This window comes from Macaca fascicularis, chromosome 13, assembly GCF_037993035.2.
Source record: "Macaca fascicularis isolate 582-1 chromosome 13, T2T-MFA8v1.1".
NCBI lineage: Eukaryota > Metazoa > Chordata > Mammalia > Primates > Cercopithecidae > Macaca > Macaca fascicularis.
The window spans coordinates 85,275,878-85,288,954 of NC_088387.1; the positions used below are offsets into that span (position 1 = coordinate 85,275,878).

General features: G+C 38.5%; 1 protein-coding gene and 1 pseudogene across 3 annotated transcripts in view; one reads left to right on the forward strand and one right to left on the reverse strand.

Annotated features, from left to right (window-relative positions):
* The window catches only part of STRN (striatin), a 123,287-nt gene that overhangs the window by 57,156 nt on the left and 53,054 nt on the right, over window positions 1-13,077 (forward strand). For all 3 annotated transcript variants that reach the window (XM_065527184.2, XM_065527185.2, XM_065527186.2), the window contains 3 exons: window positions 3,183-3,261; window positions 6,121-6,288; window positions 8,925-9,060. In XM_065527184.2, coding sequence (XP_065383256.1) covers window positions 3,183-3,261; window positions 6,121-6,288; window positions 8,925-9,060 — 383 coding nt within the window. The remainder of the gene's footprint in view (window positions 1-3,182; window positions 3,262-6,120; window positions 6,289-8,924; window positions 9,061-13,077) is intronic.
* LOC102126787 (small ribosomal subunit protein eS8 pseudogene) lies at window positions 1,982-2,843 on the reverse strand (annotated as a pseudogene).

Genomic DNA, 13,077 nt, shown 5'->3' on the forward strand with positions numbered 1-13,077 from the left:
TGAAAATTACTTTCCAAAACTCAGCTTTCTTAGAATCTTTAAAATGAGGCTAAATACCTACCTTTGAGGTTATAAGGAATAAAAGAGATAATATATGTATTTTTAACACAGTATGTAGTAAATACTTAATTTCTTTTTTTTCTTTTTTTTTTTTTTTGGAGACGGAATCTTGCTCTGTCACCCACACTGGAGTGCAGTGGCATGATCTCGGCTCACTGCAACCTCCGCCTCCTAGGTTCAAGCAATTCTCCTGCCTCAGCCTGCTGAGTAGCTAGGATTACAGGCATGTGCCACCACGCCCGGCTAATTTTTTGTATTTTTAGTAGAGACGGGGTTTCACCGTGTTAGCCAGTCTGGTCTCAATCTCCTGACTTCGTGGTCTGCCCACCTTGGCCTCCCAAAGTGCTGGGATTACAGGTGTAAGCCACTGTGCCTGGCCCGTAAATACTTAATTTCAAATGTTACCAAATAAATTTTTCCAGTCCCTTTTGTATCTCCACTTGAATAAGATCCTGTAAAGATCAGCAGTTTTTTAGAGTTTGATCAAGAGCTGAGGAAAGTATGCACTTTTTTTGTACTGTTAATATAGAATCATAGTGTAGCTTAGAGATAGATTGTACAGTCCAGACTTACCATAGGGAAAGCTCTTTTTATTTTACCACCTTCTAAAAAGGATTCTGCTTTTATCTAATGATGAATTTAAGGTTTAAAATATTTAGGAGATTTTCATTCAAAGAATGTGAAAAAATACTTGAGGTGTTTTTGTTTTTTGTTTTTTGTTTTTTGTTTTTTGTTTTTTGAGATGGAGTCTTGCTGTGTCGCCCATGCTGGATTGCAGTGGTGCAGTCTCGGCTCACTGCAACCTCTGCTTCTTGGGTTCAAGGGATTTTCCTGCCTCAGCCTCCTGAGTAGTTGGGATTACAGGCACCCACCACCACTAAGTTTTGTATTTTTAGTAGAGATGGGATTTTGCCATGTTGGTCAGGCTGATCTCAAACTCCTGACCTCAGGTGATCCACCCACTTCAGCCTACCAAAATGCTGGGATTACAGGCATGAGCCACCATGCCTGGCCTTCCTGAGGTTTGTAAATATAATAACTAACGAAGGAAACAGGTTTGGATTGAGGTTGTTACATATCTGCTCTTTACCAAATTGGCTTTTCTACCATTATTCCTCAGTACTTTGTTCTAGTTCGTTTTTTTTTTTTTTTTTTTTTTTTTTTGAGACAGAGTCTTGCTCTGTCGCCCAGGCTGGGGTGCAGTGGCCGGATCTCAGCTCACTGCAAGCTCCGCCTCCCGGGTCTATGCCATTCTCCTGCCTCAGCCTCCCGAGTAGCTGGGACTACAGGCGCCCACCACTTCGCCCGGCTAGTTTTTTTTTGTATTTCTTAGTAGAGACGGGGTTTCACCGTGTTAGCCAGGATGGTCTCGATCTCCTGACCTCGTGATCCGCCCGTCTCGGCCTCCCAAAGTGCTGGGATTACAGGCTTGAGCCACCGCGCCCGGCCCTAGTTCGTTTTTTTAAAAAATTATTTATTTGTTCGTTCGTTCGTTCATTCGTTTGTTCGTTCGTTCATTCATTTTTTTGAGACAGAACCTCCCTCTGTTGCCCAGGCTGGAGTGCAGTGGCACGATCACAGCTCACTGCAGCCTTGACTTCCCGAGCTTAGGTGATTCTCCCACCTAAGCCTCTCTAGTAGCTGGGACCACATTTGCATGCTACTATGCCCAGATAATTTTTTTTTGTAGAGATGGGGTTTACTCCATGTCGCCCAGGCTGGTCTCAAACTCCTGGGTTCTAGAGAGCCACCTGCCTTGGCCTCCCAAATTGCTGGGATTATAGACGTGAGCCACCGTGCCCAGTTATTATTTATTTTTAATTTTTAATTTTTGTGGGTACATAGTAGGTGTATATATTTATGGGGTATATGAGATGTTTTGATAGAGGCATGCAATGGGTACTAGTCACATCATGGAAAATGGGCTATCCATCCCCTCAAGCATTTATTGTTCATGTTACAAATAATCTAGTTATACCCTTAGTTATTTTTAAATGTTCAGTTATTTTTAAATATTTTAAATATTATTATTGACTTGTTCTAGTTCTGATGTGCTACTTTTTTTTTGGGGGGCGGGGAGGGGAACAGAACAATAAACACCTTTATTACACGGGTGAAGACAAAACGAGGATTTATTTGCCTTTCCGGACCTTGATTTTCCTAGATAGAACTCCAACTCTTTGCCCTCTAGCACATAGCCATCTGCTCGGCCACACTGTCCCGGCCTGGAAGCAATGCACGCAAGAAGCTTGCCCTGCTGGAACTGTTCCTCCAGGAGACTGCTGATTTTGGCATTCTTTTTCCTTTCATGATATTTCTTCTGAATTTTTTTAGATCGTTTTTTGTTTAAAATCTCTTCTTCCTCAGGAGTCAGCTTGGCTCCCTTCTTGCGGCCCAGGGGCAGTGCGTAGTGGGACTTGTACTACTGTCGGTACAGTGTGCTGTTGATGAGCACGATGCAATTCTTCACCAGGGTCTTGGTATGGACCAGCTCATTATTAGATGCATTGTAGACAACATCGATGATCCTTGTTTTACGAGTACAACACTCTGAGCCCCAGGAGAAATTCCCTACGTCCAGCCTCAGGGCACGGTATTTCTTGTTACCTCCCCCCGCACACGGACTGTGTGAATGCGGCGGGGGCCAATCTTGGTGTTGGCAGCCAGGTGCCCCAACTCATACTTCTGCTTCTTGTGGTAGGGCTTTCTCTTGCCCCTGGTTTTGCATGCTTGTGCCAGTTGTCCCGAGAGATGCCCATTGCTCGGCGCTGGCTGGAAAGAGCGATGTGCTACTTTATAATACTTTTATTTGGCTCTCATTTTGTGACTTGATTGGATAAGTCTTTGTTTTGCAGAAAAATTCTCAGTCTCGTTAAAGATAGGGAAAATGTATTTATTTTAGTTCTCATACTCTTGGGGAAATCCAGTAGCAATAATTTATATTAGAGTTTTGTTATAGAAATTACAGTTAAAAAACAACTTGCATTATCCTAACACATACCTTACAGTTGCAGTTTTACATATTCATAATCTTATAAATGTTTTTTGGACCTTATTAATGAATTGAGATGCCCTCTAATATGTAAAACAAGTCAGTTTTATTATGACTTAATGTTTTCTAGATGAAGGTAATGAAACAGAAGTGCAGCCACAACAAAACAGCCAGTTAATGTGGAAACAAGGTCGACAACTACTCAGACAGTAAGTGTCCCAAGGTCAAACTTATATGAATGGCTGAAGACAAGAAACAGTTTTATGAAGTTATTTTTACTATGTATTTTCAAGTCAGATGAATATTTTCTCTCTTATTATACGGATGCTGTGAAAAAGCTTAATTGAATTACTGTTCCTTTTTCATATTAAATACTTTTTCTGTGTGGTAGAACTTATATAGTTAAAAGAGTTTTATGCCTTTAAAGTTACTCTTTTCATTGCATATTTTGTGTATGAATATATAACATTTTAATATATGTGCAATTGGTCAGGCACAGTGGCTCACACCTGTATTCCCAGCACTTTGGGAGGCCAAGGTAGATGGATCACTTGAGGTCAGGAGTTTGAGACCACCTTCACCAACATGGTGAAACCCCATCTCTACTAAAAATACAAAATTAGCCGGGCGTGGTGGCACATGCCTGTAATCCCAGCTACTTGGGAGACTGAGGCAGGAGAATTGCTTGAACCCGGGAGGTGGAGTTTGCAGTGAGCCGAGATTGCACCATTGCACTCCAGCCTGGGCAACAAGAGTCAAACTTCATCTCAGGAAAAAAAAAAAAAAACGTGCAATTGGAGTTTACATGCAATTTTGTTATGTTTTTTAAATAATTGGAGAACTTTTTGAATTCTCCAAATTCGCAAATATTGCCTAACATGTCCGTCCTTCCTTCCTTCCTTCCTTCCTTCCTTCCTTCCTTCCTTCCTTCCTTCCTTCCTTCCTTCCTTCATTCCTTCCTTCCTTCATTCATTCATTCATTGAGATGGAGTCTCACTCTGTAGCCCAGGCTGTAGTCCAGTGGCACAACCTTGCTCACAGCAACTGCTGCCTCCTGGGCTCAAGTGATTCTCTTGCCTCAGCCTCCAGGGTAGCTGGGACTACAGGCGTGTGCCTCTATGCCTGGCTAATTTTTTTGTGTTTTTGTAGAGATGGGATTTTGCCATGTTGGCCAGGCTGGTCTCAAACTCCTGACTTCGAGTATTCTCCCAGCCTCAGCCTCCCAAAGTGCTGAGATTACAGGTGCAAGCCACCACGCCCAGTCACCTTTCTTCTGTAAAATATTAGTATGTATTTGAGACAATAAAGAGTAAACAAAGATGGGTTGAGGTTCTGATATCAAGAGGTAGACTAGACTCACCAGCTCAGTGCCTGGTTCTTGATTACCACATTTGAAACTCGTATTCAGATTTGTGCCTCAGTAAAATGAAATTTGCTACCTGGTTTTTTGGAGGTTGATGATAAGTTGTTTAAACCCAGGATTTCCAAAGTGGATGTATAGCAGCTATTCCTTTTGACTACGGAAGGAGAATCTTAAAATGTCTTTACTTATCTATTTTTTAATCTAGATAGTTACAAGAAAATGAGATATTTTCTGATATTTAATAAGTGGATTTTTACTAATGCCCACACTTTGATCTTAAATATGACTTACACATCTTCCTTTTTAAAATAGATGTGTTCTTAGAATGCTAATCTTTTTTAAAACGAAAAATGGTTTCATAATCAGCTACCCAAGAGATATTTTCAAAAACTTCAAAGGACCCATAATCTGTTCTTCAGAGTAAAGGTGTCATTTTATCGATGAATGGGGAAGTAACTGTTTAGTAAAACCAGCTTATCTATGGCAAGAGCAGTTTTGAAACAGGTATTTGTAATGTGATTTTGTTGCCAAAGTGAGATATGTCTCAAATATTATTTGTTAAAAATGGAAAAATACAACATCTTTGAAGCAGTTTTCAAGAACTTTAAATTTAGGAAAGTTGGGAATTAATTATCCAAATTTTAATCGAGACCTTTCTGTAAATATTGGATGGGATTGAAAAACGAGCATCTTGATTTGGTAAGATACACTTAACTCCCTTTGATCACATATGTTTTTGAGAATTCTTTCAGCTACTATAACTAAGACCAAATCTTCCAATAAACTGAACTTAAACTGGTTATCTCATCAACCTTTGTTTTCTTCTTTCATCCAGTAGACTTGGTGCCTACTTATAAGTTAATGTCTGATGTTTGTCTGTCATGTTTATTAATGGCATTTACCTTTTTCATGGTCCTGCCACTGCCACTTTTGGTCTCTTTTGGTCAACTTTGGTGTTACTAGGCACTGAGTGCTTTCTATATGCCAGGTACAATATTAGGTGTGTCTGTTTTAGGGATTAGAAAACTGAGGTTCAGGGGAATTAAAGTTATGGAAGTAAGTGGCAGAAATAGGACCCAGATCTAGCTCTCAATACAAAGCCTTTGCTCTTTTTTTGTGCTGCTGCCTTTCAGTAACGCACACACACGTGTGCACACACACCCCTACATTCTACAATTTAATTGCCATCTATTTTTATTTTAAAGTTGTCTCAGGATAGAAGCTTCAATTCTGCAGAAGTGACTCGAGAAATACTGCCTTCTTGTGTGTAATGAAGGACACCCTATATGCTAGGAACATTCTGTCTAGATCACAAACAGTTGATCCATGACGAATGTAAAAAACTACTGAAATAACTATTATAAAATACTGATTTGGTAGAGTCTAGGAGTGAGCTAGCTCCAATCCAGCCTAAGGAAAGAATGTGCTATTAGATATATTAAAGACCAGCTTCTTCTTATAGTAAATGTAATGAATGGTGTATTGTATAGTTCTCTCATTTTTCTCAGTGACTGTAGAGGCTGGTACTGCAAGAGACAGCTCCATCTGCAGCTGGAAGATTATTTATTAACAAGTCTTACTAGCATAGTACTGTACTGTTAAGTCTTATGCAGGGTATGAGCATAAATAAATACTTTTATTTACATATTAAATTATAGAATACTGATTCCAGTATGACTGAACTCTAAGGATTCTCTTCACACAGGTATCTACAGGAGGTGGGTTATACAGATACTATTCTAGATGTGAAATCTAAACGAGTGCGAGCTTTGTTGGGCTTTTCAAGTGATGTCACTGACAGGGAAGATGACAAAAATCAGGACTCAGTTGTAAATGGCACAGAGGCTGAAGTTAAAGAGACAGCAATGATTGGGTAAGTATTTTGTCTGGAAAGTGTTTTAGCTATAATTAGTTCTTATTAAATATTTTTGGTTTTATGGGCATTACTTGTTCTTTTAGGTAGTGACATAGAAGTAATTTAATTATAATTTAATAAAAATTCTAAAATTTTATTTGGTTAGAAGGTAACACAAGGATTAGAGTTACCGTTTATGACTTTTAATTCAGGAATATTATTTATGATATTTATTTGCTTGAAACGTATGTATTTAATACGGATTTTAGTATATTGACTTAAACACTAAGTAAAACTTCAGAAAATATTTTATTTGGAAATTCAGTACAAATCTGTAAGCATGACGTTTCATGATTGGTGATCCAGAAATTGTAAAAATACCTCAAATTCTTTAGAAGTAACCCTGCTTTTTAACCACTTTTGTTTATCTGATAATGTTGTAATATATCTATTTTAAGTAGCTATTTTGAAGTGACAGCGTAAGTGTGAAAAATTCAGTAGCTATTTGAAATATTTTATTTTCCATTTTGGATTGTGTATCATATAATTATATATAATTCTACTCAAAATAAGCATAAACAGTTCAATAAAGAGATTCTTATTTATTGGGAAAAAATTTCCATGATTGTTAATTGAATAAAAAACTGAAAATTCTGTGAATGTTTGACTTTTATTTTGACACTTGTTTAGGAAGGAAGAGTGGTTTTAATTGAATTCTATAAATTTTCTAGCAAGAAGATAGTTCCTGTTATTTGGAATATAAATTAAAATTATGGGATTAGGTAAAGGTTCATTGTAGGATTTTTATAAACAAAGTTCCTCCGAGCCTTAAAGTGTATTCAGTAATAATTAAGAATACATTTCCAACTTTGTAGGGTGCGTTAAAAAATACATTAACTTGTATTTGTAAATGTAAGGCATGGTATTTCTCTGTATAGACATAGACTATGTGGACATTATCTTTAGTTCTGTTTTTACGTTATGGGTTTAACGTAAGTCATCAAGTTAACTTAGATAGTATAATTTTTTATTTTATTTTGTTTATTTATTTATTTATTTTTTGAGACAGTCTCACTCTGTTGTCAGGCTGGAGTACAGTGGCGTGATCTTGGCTCACTGCAACCTCCCCCTCTTGGGTTCAAGCAGTTCTCCTGCCTCAGCCTCCCGAGTAGCTGGGACTACAGGCACCAGCCACCACGCCTGGCTAATTTTTTGTATTTTTAGTAGAGATGAGGTTTCACCATGTTGGCCAGGATGTTCTCAATCTCGACCTCGTGATCTGCCCACCTTGGCCTCCAGAAGTACTGGGATTACAGGCATGAGCCACTATGCCTGGCCGATAGTATAAATGTTTTTGAAAACTATAATGCATACTTTAATAACCTTCAGTAAAGACTTTCAGGAAAGACCACTCTTGTGCATTTTGGCCTTGATTTGTCTTTTAAGAATGACAAAGATACTGTTGCTAATCTGTCCGATTTCAGTAGGGATAAAGAGTTAGGGGAGGGTGATACCAAACACAAAGCTGTAAGCAGATTTGAAATTTAAGATAGATCTCTTTTGAAAATTTTGTCCATAGTGGTATGTGTGTATATATATATATATATATATATTTTTTTTTTTTTTTTTTTTTGGAAAATCCTCTCTGTCTAAAAGATTACCTAATGAACTGGAGATAAATCTTTCTGTACTGGCCATTGAAATCTTTACTAAATTTGAGGGAACTAAATTCAAGTCATATATTTGAAAATTCAGCCATTTTTAAGAGATTAATGGCTTGTTAATCAACAGAGTCAAGTCTAGTAGCAATGTTAATTTGACTAGTGTATTGCTGTTAGTAACTTTAGGTACACATTTTCTCTTTTACTTTAGCTGTTAAGCAGAAATACAAGATTGCATCAGAGAAAAATGACATATTTGTTATTTCCTTAGTTGTGGAAACTTATGTAAGAGGTCAAAGGGAGAGTTGCAGAGAGGATAAGAGTAGAGAAAAAAGGAGGTAGAGATAATGAAAATATTTTAAAAAGAGAAATACATTAAGGTTGGTGTAAGGATCAAAATAATAATGAATCAGAAAGGGGAGTTTTTTACATTAGATTACCACTAATCTAAATAGATATGAGTAGCTCACGCCTGTAATCCCAGCACTTTGGGAGGCTGACTGAGGCTGAGGTGGGCGGATCACTTGGACTCAGGAATTAGAGACCAGCTTGGACAACATAGTGGAACCCTGTCTCTACTGAAAATACAAAATTAAAAGGGCATGGTGGCTCATGCCTGTAATCCCAGCTGCTCAGGAGGCTGAAACTGGAAAATTGCGTGAACCCAGGAGGCTGAGATTGGAATGAGTTAGATCATACTACTGCACTCTAGCCTGGGCGACAGAGCCCAGAGACTTTGTCTCCAGGTAGGTAGGTAGGTAGGTAGGTAGGTAGATAGGTAGGTAGATAGGATTACAAAGTACTTAAAGAGTATCCACTTCATGTATTGCTTTTTAAATTTGTGAGAGTGTAATTGATAAGAATCAATGTAGATAATATGATTTGGGATTTATAGTTACCATATAAACAGAAGTTAATGCAACATATCATGGGTTAATTCTTTTGTCGAAGTTAAAAAGATTAACTAAGCAGTATATACATGTTTTACATCAGAAAATCAGAGTTAACAGATTCTGCCTCCGTGCTGGATAATTTCAAATTCCTTGAAAGTGCAGCTGCAGATTTCAGTGATGAAGATGAAGATGATGACCTTGATGGAAGAGAGAAAAGCGTCATTGATACTTCAACAGTGAGTTAGATAACTCATATGATATAAATATTTTTAGGGACTATGATACATACTGTATAATGCATAAAAGAATCCATGTTCTTTAATCTTAACCCCTAGCTTTTTCTTTTTCATGAATTCGGAGACATTTATGAGGTTTTTTTTTTTTTTTTTTTTTTTTTTTTTTTTTTTTTTTTGAGACGGAGTCTCGCTCTGTCGCCCAGGCTGGAGTGCAGTGGCCGGATCTCAGCTCACTGCAAGCTCCGCCTCCCGGGTTTACGCCATTCTCCTGCCTCAGCCTCCCGAGTAGCTGGGACTACAGGCGCCTGCCACCTCGCCCGGCTAAGTTTTTGTATTTTTAGTAGAGACGGGGTTTCACTGTGTTAGCCAGAATGGTCTCGATCTCCTGACCTCGTGATCCGCCCGTCTCGGCCTCCCAAAGTGCTGGGATTACAGGCTTGAGCCACCGCGCCCGGCCTGAGGTTTTGTAATATTGATTTCAAGTTAAGAATATTTTTAGTATAGTAGCTTTCTCTTGAAATTCCTCACTTTTTGACTTTTTGTTCATTCATTGAACAGGACAACTTTTCTATGGGGCAGATGAATATAGTAAATACTGTGTGTTATAACAGTGCAGGGTTATTGGTTGTTAGAATAGAATTGACAGACACATCATGGTGCCTGATGGCGACTAGCATCAGCTCTAATATATGCAGTTTTTGTCTCTCTTGTCAGGATTGTTTTGGTAGACAAATTCTGTAGACTTTCAGAACTCTTCCATTAGATTTCTTCAAAATTGTTTAGGATTCTTCTCAAGTTTCGTTCAGATGTTTATAAGCTTATTGACTTTCCCATGGCAGTTTCTTGGAATGAGAGATGTCTCTAAGTACCTACTTCTTTCTCTTCCCTTCTCTATTTTTGTCTCTTTTTCCCTCTTTCCCCTTTTCTTCTCTCTTCGCTTTTCTCCCCTTCTCCCTTCTCCCTCTTCTTCCTTCTTCCTCCTACTCCTTTTCCTTCTTTTTTAAGTAAGATATGAGGACATGTTTTGCTTTGTCTAGGAAAATGTTTGCATTTTTTCTTTCACACTAATTTATGAATAGAGAGGAGGAAAGTAAAGTAATATAAAGCAGATTGGACCTCTAAATAAAGACTTGGGTTTAAGCTCCAGTTTTGCCACTATTTGTGTTTCTTAATGCTTCAGGCTTAGTTTTTTCATTTGTAAAATGAGGATTGTTATAAATAGCCATTTTAACCATGGAGGATTTTGTGAGGAACAAAGAGACACTATGTGCGAAAATGATCTGTTTAAGTATAAAGTGCTTTCTAAGTGTAACCTGTCTGTGTTTTACGCCTTCTGTTTCTTGGGCGCCATCAGAGACTCAAATTATTACTGCCAGATTGTTGTTTTCCCTCACCACTATTCAGTAGTATTCTACTGATAAAGCCCTGCCATGGAAATTATTTGAACTTCAAGTAGTAACTTCCAATTTTTTTTATCCAAACAAGCAGTAGTAGCATATGTCTCAATTTACCATAGTAAAAGGAAAAGCCTAAATTTCTGTGACACTTTTTCTGTGTCTTGATCATCTGGAAATTGTGTAGCCCCTTGTGATTTCTATGGGATGCTGGCATTGAGATGTTATTTTTCCATCAAAATACTTTATTCATAGCTCAGTATTAAATAATGCCTTGAATCATAATGCTATATGATTCTGTAAGTTAGTAATATCAGTTTAAATATTCAAAACATTCATAAACTAATTATTAAAACTATTACATATGATCTTACCAGAAATTCCTAAACCACAGACTGTTATCTTTTTAAGTAAGCAACATAATAAATATACTGTCTTCTAATTAGTGCAGATTATAGCAGTTCTGTGCTGAGTGCAGTGGCTTGTGCCTGTAATCCCAGCTATTCAGGAGGCTGAAGTGGGAGGATCAGTTGAGGCCAGGCAACATAAGCCTAAGCAACATAGCAAGACCCCATATCTAAAAAAAAATTTTTTTTTAATTAGCCATGTGTGATGGCACACACCTGTATTTCCAACTACACAGGAGGCTGAGGAAGGAGGATCGCTTGAGCCCAGGAATTTGATGTTGCAGTGAACCATGATCATACCACTGCACTAAAAAATTTTTTTAGTTTTGGCCGGGTGCAGGGGCTCACGCCTGTAATCCCAGCACTTTGGGAGGCCGAGACGGGTGGATCACAAGGTCAGGAGTTCAAGACCATCCTGGCCAGCATGATGAAGCCCGTCTCTACTAAAAATACAAAAAGTTAGTGGGGCATGGTGACATGCGCCTATAATCCCAGCTACTCAGGAGGCTGAGGCAGGAGAATCGCGGAGGCGGAGGTTGCAGTGAGCCGAGATTGTGCCACTGCACTCCAGCCTGGGTGAAAAGAGCAAAGTTCTGTCTCAAAAAAAAAAAAGAATGAACGAATGAAAGAAAGAAAGAAATGTAAAAGAAGGTGAAGAGGCAGATAATGAAGAAAAAGAAGAAGATGCAGAGGTGGAAAATAATCCCACATGTAACCTGAAGAACAAACTCCAAAGATGGCAAAGAGAACGAAGAGGATATGAGGCTCTTCTTTCTCATATGAGGCCGACCCTTGTCGGCCTCCCAAAGTGCAGGGATTACAGGCGTGAGTCACTGCACTTGGCCCTTATTTTTCTTTGCCATCATTATTATCAGCATTCTCATCATCACCAGTTAAGTGTAATAACAACCTTGAGATTATACATGCATGTAAAAAGTGATCAGTTTCAAACTGTGTGAAGGCTAACTTCTGCAGCAACATTTAGTCTTCACACTCAGGAACTTTAGGAGGAAAAAGAATGGAACTAAGAGCTATTAACTATTTTTTTAGCCACAGTATAAAGAATCCCATGTCCCTTTGTGTCATGGCCCTCCTAATGGTTTTTGAAGTGACAGTTTATTCATTTTTCTAATCTGCTTAGGCATCCTATGTAACCCATAACGTCTTTGGTTTTCTCTTAATTTCTTTTTTTTTTTTTTTTTTTTTTTTTTTTTTTTTTGAGACGGAGTCTCGCTGTGTCTCCCAGGCTGGAGTGCAGTGGCGTGATCTCGGCTCACTGCAAGCTCTGCCTCCCGGGTTCACGCCATTCTCCCGCCTCAGCCTCCCAAGTAGCTGAGACTACAGGCGCCCGCCACCACGCCCGGCTAGTTTTTTGTATTTTTAGTAGAGACGGGGTTTCACCATGTTAGCCAGGATAGTCTCGATCTCCTGACCTCGTGATCCACCCGCCTCGGCCTCCCAAAGTGCTGGGATTACAGGCTTGAGCCACCGCGCCCGGCCTCTTAATTTCTTAAATTGGTTTATAAGCTGATTGAAGGTAGAAGTGGAGTGGAACCTTCTATGTCAGGAAGAAAAGTAATATATGCTTATTATTACAAACTCTACCCCTTCCTATTCTAATCCTGTTCTCCAGTGGTAAACACAATTCATTTTTCTTCTATACCTAAACATTAAAAGCAGAGGACCTTTGGTTTATTTATTTAAAGTAGGATACTTAGTAAATAGTAATCTGCAATGACAGTAATAAATACGTCATTTATCTTTATTCTTTGTAAGGTTATACTGAGGCGATGAGACTAGTAACAGGTTTTTTTCCCCAAGAGTTGCTTTTGTTACTTAATACCATATTTAATGTTGAAAATACATTCAGACTTGCAACTTGAAGTTTCATGTACTTCTTATGGATTTTCCTTGGTCTTTTTGTCAGGCAGTGAGAACAAGGACTCTGTCTGTAAGATGTTGGAGATGGTCCCTCTGAATTACATCTGGCAACTCATCAGAGTCTAGAAGAGGAGACATTAAGCCTCTAGGGTAAAAGAAGATAGATTAGGCAATATATTTATATGTGGAACTCTGAGAATTGGGGTGTCCTGTTGGCATAACTCTTCAGATACACCTTTCTTTTTCTTTTTCTTTTTCTTTTTTTGTAATGGAGTCTCACACTGTCACCAGGCTGGAGCTCAGTGGTGCAATCTCAGCTCACTGCAAGCTCCGCC